Source organism: Taeniopygia guttata, chromosome W, assembly GCF_048771995.1.
Source record: "Taeniopygia guttata chromosome W, bTaeGut7.mat, whole genome shotgun sequence".
Taxonomy (NCBI): domain Eukaryota; kingdom Metazoa; phylum Chordata; class Aves; order Passeriformes; family Estrildidae; genus Taeniopygia; species Taeniopygia guttata.
Window position 1 is genome coordinate 32,940,184 of NC_133064.1, and position 22,025 is coordinate 32,962,208.

General features: G+C 37.8%; 1 protein-coding gene and 1 long non-coding RNA gene across 8 annotated transcripts in view; both read right to left on the reverse strand.

The window, feature by feature from the left end:
• Positions 1–349: 349 nt before the first annotated feature.
• LOC140682097 (uncharacterized) lies at positions 350–8,537 on the reverse strand. Its single transcript, XR_012053345.1, has 2 exons — positions 8,437–8,537; positions 350–2,194 (listed from the first exon to the last, which is right to left on the reverse strand). It is a non-coding gene; the product is annotated as an uncharacterized lncRNA (long non-coding RNA).
• A 2,347-nt stretch (positions 8,538–10,884) lies between these two features.
• LOC116806853 (transcription factor RFX3) overlaps positions 10,885–22,025 on the reverse strand; it is a 259,764-nt gene continuing 248,623 nt past the window's right edge. For 6 of the 7 annotated variants that reach the window (XM_072923087.1, XM_072923084.1, XM_072923083.1 and 3 more), the window contains 4 exons: positions 21,236–21,444; positions 20,091–20,244; positions 18,050–18,092; positions 10,885–17,605 (listed from right to left, as the gene is read on the reverse strand). In XM_072923087.1, the coding sequence (XP_072779188.1) occupies positions 17,364–17,605; positions 18,050–18,092; positions 20,091–20,244; positions 21,236–21,444 (648 nt within the window). In that variant the 3' untranslated portion in view covers positions 10,885–17,363. Of the gene's footprint in view, positions 17,606–18,049; positions 18,093–20,081; positions 20,245–21,235; positions 21,445–22,025 lie in introns of those variants that run through there. The other variant, XM_072923086.1, reaches the window with a different exon arrangement.

The following is a 22,025-nucleotide window of genomic DNA, read 5'->3' on the forward strand; positions in this document are numbered from 1 at the left end:
ACTTAATATGAAGCTCAGAACTACACACCAAGGCAGCACAGAATCTGAAAAATATGAAAGGTAAAACATTCAGTATGAGTGTCTTGGTTCTTTTGTGGAATAATAATTGGCTTTATATTTGTCATGGCTTTTGGCGCAGTTTAGATTGTTGTGAACTATATGTGTTTTTACACATTAGAAGTTATTGCCTGAGGTGAGGCAAATTAAATACATTTTAAATAGCATGATATGGAATGTGACTTGCTTGGTAATATCAACACTGTGCAGAAAAATCACCTTGCAGAAGTAATAAAAATGGTATTTTGAGGTGCTGAATTGTGGTGAAAATCAAGACCCCACAATTCCAATAAAGATTTGTAGGGACAGTATGTTTTTATTACAACACTGTGTGCTCGAAGGGATTTCCCTTTAAAGCGCATGCGCAACCCTTGGGGATTCCCAATCCTTTTTATTATCCCGTACTAATTTACATATACATAGAATCTCAAAATAGATTCATGCATATTCATTCTGCTGATTTTGCATTACAATTTACAGTTGGCCCTTTGTACAGAGAATTCTCTAATCCCTTTGTCCATTTTTTTGCAGACTTAACTTTGTTGGTTTTGTTTTTTTTTTTCCTTAGTTTCAGAGTTCAAGGGGCCCCTCTTAGCTCTTCACCTTGGAGATTGCTTTCTTTGCTCCTTGGCTGGGACAGTTTTACAAGCACAGCAGAGTTAACAGACTAAACAGCATATTTCACTCATGTTAGCAAGCTACTACGCAGTACATTTCACCTAAATCCAGATGGATTTTCTACCCCTTTAAATTTTACTCTGTTTCATTCCCCCCCTTTCCTACATATAAGTAAATTCCTTTACTTAATGCAAATCACTACAATAATATGTGTCCCTTAATGCTTTACCACGTACATTTGATAAGGAGGTTAACACAGCTATTCGCTGTAGTACTCTCCAATTCCAAATTAGCAATATGAAGGATAATTCTAAACTTACTCCAACTAATATCAATAAAACTAAAATGGGGTGACACAACTTATTAAAAATTCCATTTGCAGTTGGTGACCATCCAAAGCTTACATCCCACCAGTGATGATCTGCATACTGTTTTATCCTTTGCAGAATTCTGGTTATTTCTTTGGTATCATGATGAACAGTAACTAGGGTTTTTTTTCTGCTTTTTTGGATTTTCTTCAAAATCTCTAATAGGTCTTGGTGTTCAGTCAATTATTTTACTAATGTGAGGTCCATTCCAATAGGAGTGGGTGATAGTTTATGATACATTTTGTAATTGGTTTTAATCAGCTGGTAGGATGTCACTGGGGCCAAATATGAAAAATCACACCCAATAATCTTAACAAAATTGCAAATACAAAAATTGGAATGATTTCTAGTAGACAAAATATAATCACTGTTATCGATTTTTACAATATCACAAGCAGTTCTCAAGCATACACAAGCTTTACCAGTATATACAAGCACAGTTTTCTGATCAGTGACTGGATGGATTTCAAAGTGGCAAATACTTTGTTCAGCGTCGAGACACACATCTTGAGCATTAATGCTATTGCCTTCACAAATGAATCCTAGTTGTTCCATGGTAACACAAGATTCTAAGTTTACTGTTTGACACTTTTTATTCACCTTTTGTGCCCATACTCTATGTTCTGAGGGGTAGAGCACTGTTTTTTTATGATTTAATCCTAGTGCGATTATGGGGTGGATCACATAAACAGTGGCATTACGTATAGTAAGCACAAAGGCAGTGGCCACATTAGAAGCAGGATCACAGGTAAAATTTACCATCGTCCACCAGGACTGAAACTTTCTTTCTAAATCAATCTTGTCATCCCAGACAATCTTTCCGATTTCAGCTGGAAATTCACTTTCACTTCCTTCCCGTATGATCAGAGCTGCTGTTGCCTGCATCCATAACTGTGCTTGTATACAGCTGAGAGCTCTGTAAATGAAATTACAAGCTACCCCCGGCTGCAATATGCCCATTTTGCCCAGGTAAGTTTTAGTTTCAGTCCTTTGTCTCCTGGTGTCACTTTCCAAGCGGCTTCTGGGGCTTTCTTCACTCTAGAGTAATGGATCCAGGCATTCTGCTCCTTGACCTTGATCACGGTGAAGGTGGTAAGAAGCACCTGGAATGGTCCCTCCCATTGTGGTTTCAAGGTCTTTTCTGTAAAAGACTTAATATATACATAGTCCCCAGGTTGTTTGTTATGTACTTGTCCATCTAATTCCCTGCTCTGAGTTCCAGCCACATGTGTTTCAATTTCTCTGAGCTGTTTACTTAAAGCCACCAAATAGGTGGCCAATGTTACCTCCCCAATGTGGGTGGACATCCCCTTTTGTGTTCCATATGGCCTTCCATAAAGCATTTCAAAGTGACTCAGCTTTTCTTTAGCTCTAGGTTTAGTTCAAATCCGCAACAGTGCTAGTGGAAGAGCTTGGGGCCAGGGTAGATTAACTTCCTGCCCCAGCCTTACAATTTGTTGTTTAATCAGACGATTCATTTTCTCCACCTGGCTGCTCAGTTGGGGGCGGTATGGAGTATGTAGTTCCCAATCTATGCTCAAGTGGCTACTAATTTGTTGCACTATTCTGGAAACGAAATGTGATCCTCTATCTGAGGATATTGCTGCTGGAACTCCGAAACATGGTATTATTTCTTGTAATAATACCCCGGTCACTTCTCGAGCTTTGACAGTTCTGGTGGGGAATGCCTCTGGCCACCCTGAAAATGTATCCATCAACACTAGTAAATACTTATACCCCCCTTTCCTTGGGAGTTCTGAAAAGTCAATTTGTCACTGCTGTCCAGGTCCATGGCCCCTCCCAATCTGACTAAGTTTTGGTCTGGGGATATTCTTGGGTTTAGTCTGGAGGCAAAGATCACATTGTCGGGTCACCTGAATAATAGTGGCATATAGATTCCTGGCAATGATCCTTTCAATCAAATAGGTGTTCAGGGCATCTACCTCCCAGTGTGTTTTCTGATGCTCCTCCCTTTCTAGTGACCACAAGAAGTGGGAAGGGATTACCAGCTTCCCTTCAATGGTGGCCCACCCCTTGTGGTCATATTTCCCTTTTTGATCCTTGATTAGTTTCCTGTCTTTCTTATTATATTCTTGCTTACCTTCAAGGGAAATTTGCCCATCTGGGATCAGAGCTCCTTCAGTATTTACCTCACCTTTTGCTGCTTCTTTTGCCTCTCTATCCGCCAGCTCATTTCCTTCCTCCAATTCTGAGTTCACTTTCTGGTGTGCCTTAATATGCATAATTGCTTCCTTTTCGGGCAGCTGAACTGCTTCCAGCAGACAAATTATCTCTCGTGCATGTTTAATGTTTTTCCCTTGTGAAGGCAACAGTCCCCTTTCTTTCCAAATGGCTCCATGCGCATGCACAACTTTGAATGCATACCTCGAGTCTGTGTAAATGTTTATTTTCTTCCCTTTGGCCATTTCCTAAGCACGGGTCAGTGCGATTATCTCAGCCTTCTGTGCAGAGGTGCCTGTTGGTAAGGGTCCAAATTTTATTACCTCTCTGCAGGTAGTGACTGCATATTCAGCATGTCTCTTTCCACTGGCAACGTAGCTGCTCCCATCAGTGAACCAGGCCTCTGCATCACCCAAAGGACTGTCCTTTAAGCCTGAGAGACTGGAGTAAGTAGCTTCAATAGTCTCCAGGCAGTCGTGGTGTACTGCTTCTCCTTGATTTCTACTGAGAAAAGAAGCTGGGTTGACAATGTTAGTTACCACTATCTCTATATCATCTTGTTCTACCATGATGGCCTGGTACTTTGGGAACCTCTGTGGTGAGAGCCAGTGGCCGCCCTTTACTTCCAGTACTGTGGACACTGTGTGGGACACTAGCACAGTCATTTTTTGTCCCAGGGTAAACTTGCGTGCTTCTTGAATATTCAACATGACTGCTGCTACAGCTGTGAGGCAACCTGGCTATCTCTTAGCTGTTGTATCTAGTTGCTTGAAAAAGTAAGCAATTGCCCTCTGGTAGAGACCCAAGTCCTGAGCCAATATCCCCAGGGCAATTCCTTGTTTTTCATGGGAAAATAGAAAGAATGGTTTACTTACATCTGGAAGTCCCAAAGCTGGAGCTGACATGAGGGCACTCTTTAGCTGGTGAAAGGCCTTTGTGGCTTCTTTTGTCCACTGGAGATCTCTGTTTCCATTGGCAATAGGAGCATAGAGAGGTTTGACAAGCAGTCCATAATTATAAATGCACAGGCAGCACCACCCTGCCATGCCTAGGAAGGTTCGAAGTTCCTTTATGGTCTGATGTGGAGAGTTTGTAATTTTGCTTCTTCCCCCCCCCCCCCCCGCCTTTCCCATCGCCATTCCTGCCTCCCCGGGGTCTCCGGGCTTCCCCTGTCCCCTGTCCTCTCCCCATTGGCCGCGGTTCCTGTTTCCCCCCCTCCCCCAGCTTGGGGGTATAACGGATCCCCAGCCGGTGCCCCGGGGGCTCGAGAACAGGCACCCACAATAAACTCGTGTCTGCACTCGATACCCGTGTTGCATCTGTCTGTTCCCACGCTAGAACTGAGCCACGCAGAGCCGAAGGGGAAAGCGGCGTTCCGCCTCTCCCCTCCTCCCCCCGCGCTTCCGCTGGCGCCCGCCTGGGGCCGGTCCCACACGGCAACAGTCTGAGGTTTTGGGGTCTGGCATATTGCTTCTTTGCGAGCCTGCCCTAAATTCCACTGCCCAGCACTGACCTCGTACCCCAGGTAGATTACTGTCTGCTTCACCACCTGTAACTTTTTCTTTGATACCTTGTATCCTTGGAGCCCTAGGAAATTCAAAAGGCTTACCGTCCAGGCCACACATGCTTCCCTCGTCCTAGTGGCTATTAGAAGATTGTCCACATACTGCAATAGCCTTCCTTCTTCCTGTGGGGCTTCCCAGGACTCTAGATCTTTTGCAAGTTGTTCCCCAAACAGAGTGGGGGAATTTTTGAATCCTTGGGTTAACACCAACCATGTAAGCTGGGTTTTACACCCACTTTTAGGGCTTTCCCATTCGAATGCAAAAATTTTCTGTCTGGTTTCGTGGATAGGGAGGCAAAAGAAGGCATCTTTCAGATCTAAAACAGTAAACCAGGTAAACTCAGGTGTTAAACAAGTCAGTAGGGTGTATGGATTTGCTACCACAGGATATAAGTCTTCTGTTATCTTATTGACAGCCCTCAAATCCTGTACTATCCGATATGATCCATCAGGTTTCTGGACAGGTAGAATGGGGGTATTGAAATCAGATTGGCATTCCTTCAATTGCCCTAACCACAGAAGGTTCTCAATTATTGGTCTGATTCCTTCCCTGTCGTCTTTTTTCAGGGAATACTGCTTAATTTTTACTGGTTGTGCCCCTTCCTTAAACCTAATTACTATGGGGGAGGCATTTTTCACCCTCCCTGGTACATCAGAGGCCCATACCCCAGGAAATACCTGACTTAATATCTCTTCACTAATTTCTTCCTTATTCTCAATGCCTGTTAATGTTAAACTTAACACCTCTATATACTTTTGATCATTTACCTCCAGAGTAACCTCCCCATTTTTGAACATAATGGTTGCTTGTAACTGCTCTAACAAGTCTCTCCCTAAAAGTGCCTTTGGATAGTTGGGCATATACAAAAACTTGTGAATACCCCATTGTTTTCCCAAATTATACTTCAGAGGTTTGCAAAGATATGCCTTCTCAGATTGGCCAGTTGCTCCCCGCACCACAACATAATCATTTTCCACAGGTATTAATGCTTTATTTAAAACTGAATATGTGGCCCCTGTATCCACTGAAAATTCCACCTTTTTCCCTTCTTCCCCCAGCCTCATTGTTATAATCAGTGGATCCGCTGGGGTAGAATCCCCCAGTCTCCTAAGTTGTTTTGTACATGTGCAACCACCTTTTGGTCACCTCGTCTTCATTCTGGGCATTTGTTTTTCCAGTGACCAGTTCTTTTACAGATTGCACACTGGTTTCTGCCCAGCTGAGATGGGCCTTGTCTGGGTGGTCCCTGCCTGCGTCTCCCTTGCCTTTCCTCCTGTACCAATGCCACCAACTTTTTCATTCGCTGTTTATATCCTTCTTCCTGGTTGCTAAATACTCTCCATGCCTCTTCGAGCAAGGTTTCAAGGTTTCTCCCTTCTGGCCCCCGGATTTTCTGAAGTTTACGCCTATTATCCCCAGCAGACTGTCCCAAAAATGAATTAACTAGCTGGTTTATCCCTATTTCAGACCCCGGGTCTAACGATGTATGGCGACACATTGCATCCCTTAAACGCTCTAGAAACTCGGATGGAGTCTTGAAAGGCCCCTGCTTAAGGAAATATAGGGGCGACCATTTTAGGGTCTTTGGAATAGCTCTTTCCACTCCTGTTCCTATCCACTCTTGATAATCGGTTAATTTCTTTACTTCTGCTGATATGTTAGGATTCCATTTTGGGTCTTGGAGGGCAAAATACTCTTTTACATCTAGCTGCTTGCTTTTGCAGTAATCTTCTGCCAAAGTTCCTGCTGTTTTTAAGATTAGCTGTTTCCCTGTTTCAGTAAAAGCCTCCAATAGTAACTGCATGTCAGCCCAATCTGGATTGTGTTGTTTGATAACATACTGTAAACGTTTGGCAGTATCGTATCAACACAATAATTTCTAGCAATCCTCTCCGATGCTTTTAAGTCAAGAGTGGTGAATGGCACTTTAATCATTAGTTTCTCCCCTTCTGGTCCCACTGCCTCTCGCAGAGGGGCCTGTAACACTGCTTGCCTCCTAGTTCTGGATGAAATTGGGCTGTCAGGAGGGTGATAGATCTGAGTGGATGTGCCTTCCCCACCTGACTCCTTTCTTTTTTGGGAAGTCCTTCTCGTCTTTATTCCTCTCATCCCTCCATCTCCTAGGAGGAGCTTTTAACAGATGACATCTATTTTGTTCTTGCTCCTCAGCATGATAAACTTTATCTGATCTCATACATCGCTGTCCTAAACTGCATGCTGAACAACGTTTGATTTGCCCTCTCTTTGCTTTGTTTTCATTTTCAAGAGCTAACACCAGTGGGTCAGAAGGAGCTCTGAGCCCACAGTCCCTCTGCCATTCTGGGTGATTTCTTAAAGCAAAAAATATATCAGCATACGAAACCTCATCCCATTTAACTTCCCGTCTTAAGAACAACATTAACTGCAGTAAGATATTACCATCTAAAGTTCCAACAGGTGGTCACTTTGCCCCATCCTCGAACCTGTATAACAGCCACCAGCATGTGTAATATTGAATTAAATCTTTTTTATTTTCCGAGCTGCTCCTACTGGCGACTTCTTTCCAGTGGGCTAAGATGCACCCCAAGGGGCTAGCCCGGGGAACTTCTTTACTCTGATTAGTTCCCATTACCTCCATCTCCTTGTCCTATCTCGTTTCCACCCAAATCTCTCTTCAGAGAGCTTCACAGTCCTTTCCCAATTTTCCTCCCACACACAAGACCAGGTGGCAGGTATCAAATGTGGGACTCAGATTCAGTCAAAGAAAAGAAACTGAGAGTTTCTAGCCAGGCAGACGCCTGGGAAAGAGCTGGAGAGAATGTAAATAATTCTTTACCTCTCTTGTTCTCACATTGTTTATAGTTAAGTTCTATCACTGTGCGTCAAGCACTCTGCACCAATGGTGTAGGTTGTTTTCACTTCAGAACCAATGGATTTGGCCTTTGCGAAGCTCTGTATAAAAGAGCAGTGTATTTTGAATAAATCAGAGTTTTACTCTCAGCAGCCTTCTGAGTGAGTCTTCTCATTCCCATCCTGCCTCGACAGCAACAATCAAATGTGGTTTTCTGCACACAAGCTTTAAGATCGCAGGTTCTGAGTTAGCCTGATCAGGTACCCTCAATTTACGCGCGAGGCATATGCCCTGATGCCTACTAGAGCAGCAATACCAGCGTCTTTCACAAACTCTGCACTGCAACAGTACCCACTCAGGGTGCCAGCCTCCCGATACACCAAAAGCCCCTGGGAACTGCCTGCAGAGGCAGGCTATTCTGTTTGGCACTTTGGGGATTTCTAAATCCTCTACGGCGGGTTGCTCCCAGTCCAGACTTACAATATTACCAGCTGAAGTCCGATAAAGCCCCTCCAATTTAACTCGTTGGTCTCCTCTATCTATCCAATAATCCACAGGGTTCACAAACTCCGAGGGATCAAGTCCAAACTTCTCCGCAGCTCGGCCACAAACACCACCCCCATCCCCCCCCCTCCCCCCCGGGGGCTTCACCCGGCCACTTCAGATGGGAGTAGCACTTCCCCTCACGATGTGGGTACACTCACTCATTCGCTCGTTCACTCCCTTTAAACACCACACACTCACATGACTACAAACACATTAACCACACAATGTCCGGACACCACAAGCACACAAACTTTGGGTTCACTCGACTCACCACCAGAGCCTCTCGCAGTTGATCTATCAAACAATGAACCCGTCTCCGCTCCAGCCGCCCTATCGACTGGGCTGCCTGCAGGCACAGGAACGAGGCTGCGCACTCAGACATCTCTTGAGTGGCTTACCAGCAGTCCTGTCTCTCTCTCTCTCTCTCTCTCTCTCCCCCCAGGGCCCTCTCAATACATACCATTTATCCGCACACCAGCAGGTCCTTGTCTGTCTCTGCAGGTGGCAAGCTGAGACAGCGGAGCCCCCTCCAGGGAAGTATCCCCGATGTTATGAACAAAACAGCCTTGCTGGGACACTTGGCTCAACTAAGTACTGACATTGAAATGTTAATTAGCTAATTGCTCCTGGGAATCACCTACAACCCCACCCACACTAGGACCGGGATGCAAAATAGACCAGTGGAATCATGGGAGGGGGTTTTGGGGATGAAAACACCCCTAAATGGAAAGCTGAGCACAGTGGAGGGGGCTGGATGGGTGTGCTGGTTGGGGAAGAGGGAACCACATCTCTAGTCTGTGTTTGACCTGTCACCATACCCTGCAGAGGACCAGACTGGACTGGGCTGTGGGAAGCAGGAGCAAAGTAGGAACTCTTCCTGGTGTTACTAGGAGGGAAGGAGAGGGGATAGCTGCTGCTGGACTTCAGCAGCAGGCTCTGCACATCCCCTCACCCTTTGGCTACCAGTATGCCAGGAGGAAAGGAGAGAGGACGGTCTGCTGGGACTTCAGATACAGGCTACACACCTCTTCACCTCCAGCTACCAGTGTACCAGGGAGACTCCAGGGACAGACTCTGCACGCCTTCTCACCCTTCGGCTACCGTGAAAAGCTCTAACAGTGGGAGTGAGCTCCATGTCAAGCCCCCTGCCTAGCTGATCTTTTTTACAAAGAACTGAACATTAATAAAGGCATAGACCCTGTTCATTTCACCCGGGGTGCACCAAGGAGGTCCACTCCCCCCCTATCCCCGTGAAAACAGGGGCCCTCCTACCTGGCTCCACCAAAATGAATTGTGGTGAAAATCAAGACCCCACAATTTCAATAAAGATTTGTAGGGACGGTATGTTTTTATTACAGCACTGGGTGCACGAAGGAATTCCCGATCCTTTTTATTATTCCGTACTAATTTACATATACATAGAATCTCAAACTAGATTCATGCATATTCATTTTGCTGATTTTGCATTACAATTTACAGTTGGCCCTTTGTACAGAGAATTCTCTAATCCCTTTGTGTCACTGTGCCTTCCCAAGTCTCAGCTAGCACTAGTGGCTTTGCCGGGATTAGAACCCAGGCCGCCTGTGTGGCAGGTGAAAATTCTACTGCTGAGCCACCAGGGCTGTTGCTAGGTTACCAAGTCTTGGCTAGCCCAGAACCTTTAGCACTGCGGCAGCAAAGGCCACTCTCATGTGCCGCTGTGGGCACGAGGTATGGCCAGGGGGAAGACGAAGCCACCAGACTGAAAGACATGCAGAGCGACTCTGAAAAAAGCAAGGAGCCGTCCTTCTGGGGGTATCTGTGTTCCGAGTTTATTGGCTCGAAGGAAGATAAGCTCCAAAAGACGATGGGCACAGTGTGCCCTGCTTGTTAAAGGGGGGTGGTAACAAGAGGAGGAAACAGCAGCCAACCAATGGGATAACACCTGGGGGTGGTAACAGGAGTGACACACAGGGGAAACTTCCAATGAGGTAGGAGGGAGGGAGGGGACCCCAGAGACCAGATTATCACTTGAAGCCCTGGATGGAACTTTCTAGGTGGAAGGGAGAGGTCTCTGAGAGACAGGCAGGCTCCGGGGTGGGGCTGGGGGGGGATAACTCAGCAGGAATACAATGAACTGGGTGGAGGGAGGAATGACAGGCAGACGGAGGAGGGAGGAGAAGGAAGGCTGGACCATTTTACAAAAAGAGAGGGACAGGGAGTAACCATAACTGGGGGGAAAGTTAAAACACACTCCAACACCTTTGTCCATTTTTTTGCAGACTTAACTTTGTTGGGGTTTTTTTCCTTAGTTTCAGAGTTCAAGGGGCCCCTCTTAGCTCTTCACCTTGGAGATTGCATTCTTTGCTTCTTGGCTGGGACAGTTTTACATGCACAGCAGAGTTAACAGACTAAACAGCATATTTCACTCATGTTAGCAAGCTACTACGCAGTACATTTCACCTAAATCCAGATGGATTTTCTACCCCGTTAAATTTTACTCTGTTTCAGTGCAACTCATCATATTCTGTTGTCTTCTTACAATAACTTGCATCCCTGAATTTCCACCATTTCTGCCATATTGTATGCTATGGGAACTATATTATAGCACTGCAGGGGGGTTGAACTAAACTTCCATTTATGATTTAAATAAAGTTGAAATAATTTTTCTTCCAAATTCATTAGTATTGCAATCTAAAGTATTTAATTATAGAAACCCCAAAACAATTCAAATGTCAAATGTTTGTAACAGGAAAACAAATTTATTTATTTCAGAAGACAATACACTATTTTATTTTGAAAAACACAAGAAAACTAGCCTGAGTTCAAGTCTGAAATATTCAGAAAAATCCTACTGTCTTTTGCATGTTCCAGCCATTATTTTTAAAAACAACACACTAGAAGTTAATATATATTTTTAGAATTATAAAATTTTCTAGTTATTGTACAGTACACAATACAAATTTCCCACAAACTATTATTCAGCTCCTTCCAATTTTGAGAGGACATGATATACTAAAAGATTTAGCATTTCTCACAAAAAAAAAGTCACATCAGGAAATACATATTTACAAAATCAAACACATTATACAAAAAACCCTATCAAATTATTCTGTAAAAAGGTTTTCCTTAAATAATTTAAAAGTGTGTTCAAAAAATTAAAAAAATGCAAAACTACATTATGTCACATGCACCTTTTACAAAAAAGTTGCTTTCTTAATTTACATTATGTATGCAGTAAATAGGAAAACAAAAGTTCAGTTTCTCCTAGTGTTATTACATTTCTGTGCCCGTGGTACTGAATAATGTAAACTGCCACTTACTAAGTGAAATCTGAAGGATGGCACCTTAAAAAATACAGTAGAAAATAAATGGAACCAAGTAAGTTTTCTAGAAGCTAAGAAAGCCCTGAGTGACGACAGAATTATTGACTGGAAAACTCTAGAATTAACCTAATTACAGTTTAGCACCTGAGGCAAAATTTCCTAAGTGTTTGAAAGGCACTCAAAGTTTATTCAATAGCCTCATTGGTTATTACTGTAAATCCAAATTTTCAGTGAGGATGAGAAACTTGCTTTGGTGCATAATTATATATTATTTGTTGCATTTAAATTGGTTTATTGGGTATCTTCAATATGATATTTAATGTTTAAATACAGAACAATCACTTTAACAATGTATTTGAGAACCCTTTAGTATTCTTTGTGTAAAAAAAAACTAAAAGAAAAAGACCCTCTTATCAGCGAGTCAAAAGATAATGGATAATATACCTATTGAACCCAAATCAAGGGACATTATCCCTCTGCAGCCTTAATTATTTTAAAATATTTATTATTTTAAAGTTCACCCAGTGCTGAAAATTCTTGAAGACATTTGAAACATGATCAAGGAAGCACTTAAGAACATAAGAGCCTTTCCCTCATTCTGATTTAAGTGAGGGTAATTTTGATGCTCATAGTTTTGTTATGGACTTTTTTCTCTATGGTGAGTTTCAGGCTTACAGATCAATTTACAAGAAAAATTCTTACAAAAAATTTAATTACTCAGGGCTTCCAGTCCCAAAATTTTAATTTCTGAGTTTCTTTTTTAAAAGAAAAAAAAAAAATCAGAATAAACCACAAAAGTTTAAATTATCAAACTAAGGCATATTTTCCTCAAACAAAAACTAGGCAGTCACTTTGTAAGTGGCTTTTACTCTTGAGTAAAATGGGTAAACTGCAGTTAGGTCTGCTTACATTTAAAATCACTAGAAGCAATGTTCAAGGCAGGCAAACTGGGGAGCATTTACAATAAATTATGAATAAAAGTTTGTTAAACCCCTTTGAGTATTGCATTATAATTATGCATGAATTTGCATTAACTTACTATAAATCTTTGCAACTTACTTGCACTATATTAGTGATGTAATTCCACTAAATGTAATGAGACTTTTTTTCACTCAGCTAGATTTGAATAAAATACATTTGTGCCTACTGTTGTTGATTTCTTCTGCCATCAACCAGTAGAAAAGCTAAGTAAGGTGGTATTTCTATCTATAATTTTCAAAAACTCTCAACTCACTTCTGAACTTGTTCCCTTGTTCTGGCGAGTATTACTTGTAAGAACAAAGGACTTTTCAGCACAGCAGAAGGCAGGTGCAATTTCTAGGGTTTGGTTTTTATTTCTTTCTAAATTCTTATGTTCAAGAAGTCATACAAACTGCATCCCTGTAGAGGAAGCTGAATCTAGTACCACTGTCTTTCCATTAGTTCATATCACAGTGACTGACTGCTAAAAGTAATATGAATACAATGTCCTTTTTGTCTATTTATCAGATAGACTACAGACAATTTGATTGCAAACATACCAAGGGTTCTGTAAAATTAATTCTCTTGTTAATTAAGTAGTTTTGGTTTTATTTGTGAAGATTTTAATTTACAGTATTAAAGTATTTTAATATTACCCTAAAGATATTTCCAAAAGAGTACAAATATTTTTTGTAAACATCCATATTGTAAAGGAGTCTTAAACAACCTATGACTGTAGAGTCAAATATTTTATTTCTTCAGATATTTATGCAATTATGAAAAGAAAATAGCAGAAATAGTTTTGCACCATACAGCACATATTGGTGGCAGTGAATAATTTCACCTAAATCTATTAAGCCTTTTGAAACAAAAACATTTCTGCTTACCATGCAAATATTTAATCTAGAAATTAAAAAAAAAAAAATCTGCAGGACAATCAGTTACTTAAATATATAGAATATTTTCAGTGGTCTAATTAAATTACCTAAAAAGTGTATCCTCACAATGCTCAAAGGGTTAATGCAAGGCATTACATTAATTTTCTAAGGCTAAAACTAAGTACTTTGTATTTATTCTTCTATTCCTGCTTTTTATTTTTTTAATACCAAAGTAGCAAAGATACTAGAATACCATTCATTGACCTATTTTTAAACCACAGACATGATAGTTTTCCTTTTCTACAGAGACAAAAGAATGTTTTAAACTCTGAAATAACTGTCACAAAGTACAAAAAATACGTTATTTACAAAGTTTATTTTTCACCTTTTTTTTTCCCATGACTATAAAAGGTTATTTCATTTTGTAAAACCACTCTGTAAAGTAAGCTAGATTGCAATGTAGTGCTAACTAATATAAATGTCTTTCTAAACAATGCTGATATAATTTGGTGAGAATCACAAATATATCAGGTCAGGTCTTCCCCCATGGAAAATATTTTGAACAGAAGCAGTATTTCAGACATTTAAAAATGCTTCAGTTTAAACTGAAATGTTTTATAAAGCTATACATTCCTCAGTGACAGTACACCAGCACAATATTTTACACATTTGTGAACTAAAGGCAGAAATGCTGTACATCATAATTTTGAAAGTAAACAATATGATCCATTTTTTTTAACGGAACATTAAAAAAAAGATGCACAAAGCATGCTACAGTAAAATAATAAAACACAGAAGCAGATAACTGAAAAGAGGGGACTTTTAAAAAACTGATTTACAATGAGAAATATGAAAGTGAAAATTGGGCCCCATATTTTGAAAAAGTAATTCAACAACACCCATTCCCATTCTGCCACAGTGTTTACTAAGTAATTTGTACCAATGGGGGAAGCGACTCTAAAATATATTTTTAATTTCACATCAAGATTGGGTAAAATCCACAAATGATATGAGACCTTATCTTGTAGTGTCTAGTCAGTAAATGCTTGCTACAGCTCTTTAGAGCTCTAAAGAGTTAAACAGGCTTCAGAGTGGCAATTCAGCCACATGCTACACACTACATAATTTGGAGTGAGGTATCCATATTTCTGTGCTCAAATCATTAACAATACCCATCTATTAACAAATATCAAAAGTCTTTAAATTGTTTCATGTGTGTATGTTTGATCTAAATTCCAGTAAATTTAAAAGCAAAGCACAGCAGCTTACAACAACTTAATTATTTCAAATAATTGTTAAAGTGGGGAAAATATTACTTAAAAATTTGAGAGAACAATCAGTTGATAAACATAGAAATACAAACTTAATTCAGTTTTCTGAATTACGAATAATTTAAATTTGTTTTGCTAACTGCTATTAGAATCCATTATATGCATTCTATCTTTGTAATCATATATTTTGTTTTCTTTTTGCAATACATGAACAGTGATTAACTGTTCAGAAGATGTTGAGGTCCCACCTCTTCTTAGCAATCTAGATTTACATGTTAAAACCATACTTTTCTTTCAGCAGCAACAAATCCAACATTCTACCAATAAAAAATATTTAAAGTTTGTCAACACAAAATTTGAAACCAGGCAATAGGGACTATCAGTACAGCATAGGGCACCCTATTTTAAGAATGAAAAATTATGAATATTCAACTATATTTTATTTTTAAAAATATTATAATGCAAAATAAAAGGGAGTAAATATTTATCATAGGTTAGTTTTTAGGATTTTTGGTGAAGGGTGCTGATTCCTAAGTGAAAAAACGCAGAATGCAGTGATATTTGGGAGAACATAACCTATGAGGATTCAGTGCACAGGTGAATTTAGAGAGAAATTAATACAAACCTCATTTGCACTTTTTGCTGAGACAAAAAACATCTACAGACATAAATAGGAATCGTGCCTTCATAGAATGGAGCAGGATGGGCTTGCCTCCAAATTTTGCTAAGAAATTTACAAATAATTTTGTACCCCAAAAAGTATTAAGCCATCTTAGTTGATCTATAACCATTCTTGATACATCTTAAAGCTCTAGCAACAAATTTCTTTGCTAAAAATACACTGTTCATGTCACATGCTATTCACTCATTTGGTATATATGACTTTAAAAAAATATCCATCCACAGTCACACTAGAAAAAACAAGAGACTCCATTTTTAATGCAATCCTTTCTATAAAATTACTTTTGCTATTATTTCTTTCACTTTTTTGCTTTTATTGAATTATTTTCAATATTTTAGCTTCGCAAATTTATGTCTGCTTTAAAAATAATGAAAATGCTTAAGATAATCAGAAAAAAATCAGAGATGTTTAATGTCAATTATTATGGACTGTATAAACTATCACTATAAAATATAATCATTAAAACATAGCATCAGACTGACACCCTACCACATATGCAAATTGAAAATATGTGCTGCATTATATACCTGCTTATTTATTTAGTCTGACTTTTTAAAAATCTGACAAGAGCTTAAAATATATAACCATGCTTATGACTATAGTCCATTTACTTTAACAAGATTTGAAGTTGGCATTAAAACTACTTTTGTTTTTCAAGTTCTCAAGCAAATTTTATTTGTAATAAAGTGAAATTCAACTAGAAACAAGAAAAAATATTTTTAACATCAATTTTAGGAGGAATATAAATATAACTTAATAATAAAACCCTCTTTATTTCTTTGAAGACTATGTAACCTGCCCCTAATACATAAGAAATTTGAAAGTGACAGGCACACCTTGTTGAATAAATTTTAAGAGCTATTAAAAATAACAAAAAATACTAATTCTTAGTTTCATTTCTGTTTAAGGCACCATGTAATAGCCGAGGTACAATGATCCCTGATGTAAATTCTTAAATAGCAATGATCCATCTAGCCACCTATTAAAATGTAATGCAGTTGGGAATAAGTACAAGGGAGGTGTGCCAGTTACACTACCTTAGAAAGTTTTTGTAAAAAATTAAATTAACTTTATTAATCAGGAAATACATTTTAAAAAAAAAATGATGCAGGTTGGTACATTTCTTACATGCTATAAATTATCATTTATAAAAGCAGCAAATTAAACTAGTAGGAACAGGCCTAGAGTAGAAGAAAGTCATCCAAAAGGAATGTTTTCCTGTATGTCCAGTTCAACATAAGTAGCATGTACACTTTAAAAAAAAAACAAGTTACTTCTATTGTGGTTTAGTCTCTATTAACTACAGTACCATTTGACAACCAGACGTATCTTTGCAGTGGTCTCAAAATAGAATCAGTGGTCTTCAAAACCAGAGGAATTGGGATGCAAATATAATCCAGAGCTGTTGATTTTAAAGGAAGCTTGTATTGTTTACATGTGTTCAGATAATTAGGTGTGCCTACAGTGTACACATTACCACATTGTTACAATTCTATCACTTATTCTGCATTTGTAAATGCAGTGAAAACACTCCTTCCTTACATAAAGAAAACAGTAGATCTTCCCAACCCTCCAACATTATGATAAAAATACCACCTGAATGTTCACACTTTCATGAAAATAGTGCTTTCTGTTCAATGAAAAGCACCTTTTATAACAAATTTGATGCATATACTGTCAAATGAGTTTGCATCCGGTATGTCAAAGAAAGTATTTCTTTTAATATTTTGCATCTAATTAAAAATCTATGTATATGAAATCATTATGACAAATAATTAACATTAAAATATATTTAAACTATGAAAAAAAGTTATTTTAATTTTAAGAGGAAAAAAGCATTAACATTAAAAGCTTGACAAAAGTCTTCATTGACACTTGAAACTACAAAAACTCAATATTGAATAACCAATGTAAAATGATTTTGCTTGCAATTTTTTTAAACATCTGACAAAATGCATACACCCATTTTATTTCACAATTCCAATAAAAGGTAATGTTCAGCACAGCTAAAATTTGATAAGACACCTTTCAGACCTATTCTCCTACCTCCCCCATTAAGACCAGCATCAACAAGGCTAATGCAGTTGAGGGGCACTTCTATATTAGACTGCAGTATATGTATTTCCAGAAGCACTGCATTGTCTGATAGTCTGAGTATTTGTAACAATGTGCTCATTATGAATTGGGTTCAGGAGGCTCTGCTCTATTCCACTCTCAAGCACTGGCTGCTGCAAGCAGCCCACCTGAAATGCTTGGTTTAAGTCTGTTTTCTCCCTCTTGGCTTGTGGCTCTCCATTTTCATCCATCTCTTCTTCTATTTCACTTTCAACTTCAGTGCCCTCATCTGCAAACACAAAAAAGAAAAGAAAAAAAGAAAAGAAAAGAAAAAAATATCACAAAGGGAAAAAATCTGAATAGAAAGGCCTTCATTTTGAACATAACATAAAATATGAAAACACAGGAAAGGTTAATAACCAATCATATCTTCCTTCTTCCAGCTGTCCATCCCCTTCAGCTCTCTCACCAGAATATGTAATTAAATTTTGAAAATTTCTTGTGTAAATAATAGACATTTTAAAAAATTTAACTATTTAGGCCCTAGAGTATTCTAGTCCTTATTATATACTATATGTATAGCATATTGTACCCATATAATAGTAATATTCACATAATTTAAATTATGATGTAGCTTTCGATTCCACTTAACTATATTTTCAAAAATAAAAACTTGTTTTTCTCAAAGAGACAGCTTAATTTTATATAAAATTATACATTTGGGAGTGCTTACCTTTATCCATATTTCCAGGGGATATAGCATTTAAATCACCAAACTGCAAAATAAACAATAAAAAGTGTGCACACAGTCCTACACAAACATGACCTTAGATTATCTATGGTAAAGCCAGTAGTATGGTCTAATGGCTTGTGGCTAGTATGAAAGTGCATGCATTTGACTGCAGTCACATCCATAGTATACCATTTCATTTTCCATTCCATTATATGTGTCCATATTAAGGAAATTAAAATGAAATATTGTCAGCAATTAAAACAATAGGATATAAACTTAAGCATATGTTTCTGCATTTTTTAGGGTGACATGTCAAGGCCTTTGTTGCTTTGAGTGTGATATTTCTGATGTAGAATGCTGGAAAATATGACCGGTGTCCACTTTTAAACTGCAATGCTTTAACCAAAAGTTTGCTTAAAAGTTCTTCTGAAATGGTGTGCCACTAAAGGCAGTTATAATGTAGCAAAACTATACATAGGGTAAATAAATAGCACCACTGAAAATAGGGTTGATGGCTATTATTCCTCCCTCTCTTTGTCTGAGTCCTTTACCATTCTCTTAAATGAGAAGCTGCAGAGTATAATTTGATTAGTTAATCTCAAATAAAAGGAGTGCAATATTTAAATAAATATATTTATAAACATACCTGATTCAGTCCTTTTCAGAAATACAGAAAGATAAAACTTCAGTGAACACTAAACCAGCATAAGCAGCAGCAGTCCTATCTTTCCAGGTTCCCACACATATACTTCCTCTTCACCTTCCCATACCTATCCTTTCACCTTAAGTCTTCCACATGGCCATGCAAAGAACCACATGACAGAACTAACCCAATAAAAATAACCCAAGGGATTATTTTGGACAGGATTAATTCTCTGATCCAGTTAACCACAGGACTGTCTGAGTACTTGTGCCAGCATCAATCTACAAATCTAAGGGGATGGGAGGGGAGGAAACTGTTTTTCTCAGCTGTAAAGACAGTTCATAAAGGCTTCAAGTGTTTGTCAAACTAGCCTTAGTCTTTCCCATTTTATTTCAGCTAGTCAGTAAATGCAGAGAAACACAAGAAGCCATGCATTTAATGAATGTTTACAACTTCCCTGTTCCCCTCTCATCTCTCAAAACTTTAGATTACATGTTTTCTCACTAAGGTAATATCTGTCTAAAGTTTACCAAAACATTCTAGGAAGTCCCACAGTACACCACAAGCATTACATTTAACATATACTATGTCACTAAAACAAGAATGTAGCAATATTATACTTTTGCAATACTTTGCTATAAATGTAATGGCAGAGCTCAAGTATCTAATCAGAAAGTATTTTTTTTACACGTTAGATTAATCAAACTACAAATTAAGACAAGACTTCCAATCTCTATGAAAATGTACATATTTTTATAATATTTAATTATACTTTTTAATATATCCCGAGGAAAAAATTATATATCAAGTCATGCAAGGTGACTTACAACTTATCAGTAAGATTAAACATTATATAATGATCATCAAGTATAAAAAACATCAAGCTTCAGTCTAGTGAACTATCTATTGTATGTCCACATCCATCTTCTAGAACTTTAAAAGTACAATTCCTTGATGATAACTCCTAAGATAATGTGAATTCTTAATCAACTTACACAAAATCAAAGGTTAGGGGAGCTACTAAAAAAAAAAAAAGAAGAGTGAGGAAAACTTCAGATTGCAAATACCATAAACACATATAAGACATGGTGTTTCTGAATTTATACTTTGCTCTGTTTATTTTAAACAGAATACATTGAAATATAGGCATGAAATTATGCCATGTCCCAATCCTGCAAGTACTTTGGTGCTACTTTCATTTCATTTTGTGTGAAACATGAATGAAGGTATATAACCCAAATTTGAAGATGCCGATGTATTTGCAACTCAATCTACAACAGATTACAAATATTATTTAAAAATATCCCATAGGTCCATGTAAATGTTAAAAAAACCTGAAAATGCATATCTGAATTTATTGCTAAATTCACCAATCCATTTTCTTGTGTATTATCTTACCTCTCCCATAACTGCGATAGGTGTTTCTCCTGTTGCCTGAGCAACACGATGTTCGACTAAGTAAAACATGTACTCATCATAAAGCAAGCGGATCAGATGAAAAGAGCCAAAGCTAGCAGCACTGCGTAAGGTTAAATCTCGAATCACCATTGAGCTATTTAAATGGGGGGGGGGGGGGGAAATATGAAATAAATATCAAAATTCTTTAATAATTTATTCATATGGAATATACACTTCAAGAATAATAAAGTAATGCTATTCAAAACCATCTGATTTATGATGTCTTCAGAAAGAAATGTCTGGGAAAGACAATTATTTGTCTCTCCCCTTTTTTGAAAGCATGGTTAGAGACCATATTACACAACTAGAAGCTAAATTTTCAAAAAGGCAGGAAGGGATTTTTTTGCTGTATGCACAATTACTAATATGTGAGCACATGTAAAAACTGATCTTAGCAAAAGGAAGTTCTTTGTTAAATTTTTAAATAACAAAAATGTATTAAAGTTATTAATTTTAAAAAAAGTTGTCTTTCAAAATATTGTCTTTTGTGCTCCCATTCCTAGTTCAAAGGTTTTAATTAGTATGATTTTTAAACTTGTAAAATTTAGATAAGTTTGTGTATACCTTATAATAGAAAAATGCAGATTGTGGATGAAAACATCCATATGATACTCTCACAAAGTAGATGCTATCATGCACCATTTTGAAAAAAAAAAGGCTTTACTATGATAACTGATACAGTAGCAGATGACATAGAACATTTGTCTTGTTCTTTTTTCACAATAAAAAAAATTGTCCCTAATAATAAAATTAGAACCCATGGTATTTTAATAACTAATATTAAAACATTGGCTTTAAAATTGTATAGCTATTCAATCAAAAATATTTCATAGCATGTTTCCAAATCAGGATAAAATTCTAACCTTGTTACACTTGCACAAGACCTTTAAAACAATATACAAGGACAATTTCATCTGCTGCTGCGATGCACATATCACTGTGTTTAATGTTAAGAACACTGATCTTTTGGGGGGGGGGAAGCTCTACATTTCTTGGGAACTATTGTCTGATATAACTTTTTTCAACATTATTATGGCATAGTATTGAGTAAATAATAAAATAGCTGAAATAATTTAGAAGAGTACCTGTAGAAAGACCATTTTAAAAGAAATTGCCGTGCTGCTTTAGGAAAGCTGGGTCTTCCTTCATATGGTTTCAATGCTTGCACCATTACATTATCAAGCCAGGCCGCCCACTGCTCTAGAGTGCTCTGCTGCTGAAGAGTCATCTTGAAATCTGTTTCTAGTTTTTGAACCATATTGTCATCACACTGACACACCCAGGAAGCCTGTTCCTGTTATAAAACATGGCAAAAATGAAAGCAAAACACAAAATGTAAATTATACCTAAAGACTGAACAATTAAATTGAAAGGATGAAATATACTTATTAGACAAAATAATGAGTATTTTTATCTTAATGTCTCTCTCAGTTTTGTTGGAAGAAAATGAGAGGAAGAATACAAAGTACAAAAATGGACATCAAATAAAACACACATACAAAATTACAATGAAAATTCATAAATACATTGCAATGTTCCACATTCATTTTCATTAAAGAATTTTCAACTTCCCTCATTTATGATTTTTCTAGTAAAAATTTCAGGAATTGTTAGGCTTGAGACTGCAGGAACAAGGAGTGGAAAGTGCAGTCAAATGTGTGAAAAATGACCAGATAATATTGTCTTTCACATTTGTGTATTAGATTATGTATGTCGTTAGTGATTATAACTATTTAGAAATAGTATAAATTATAACTTTTTTTTAGCTGTTTGTTAATATAATATAATCTATCAGCTTAAGTATGCACTGTGTTGCTCGTAGAAATAGTAGTGTAATTAATATAATATTTATGTATCGCTTATGGAAATACTAGT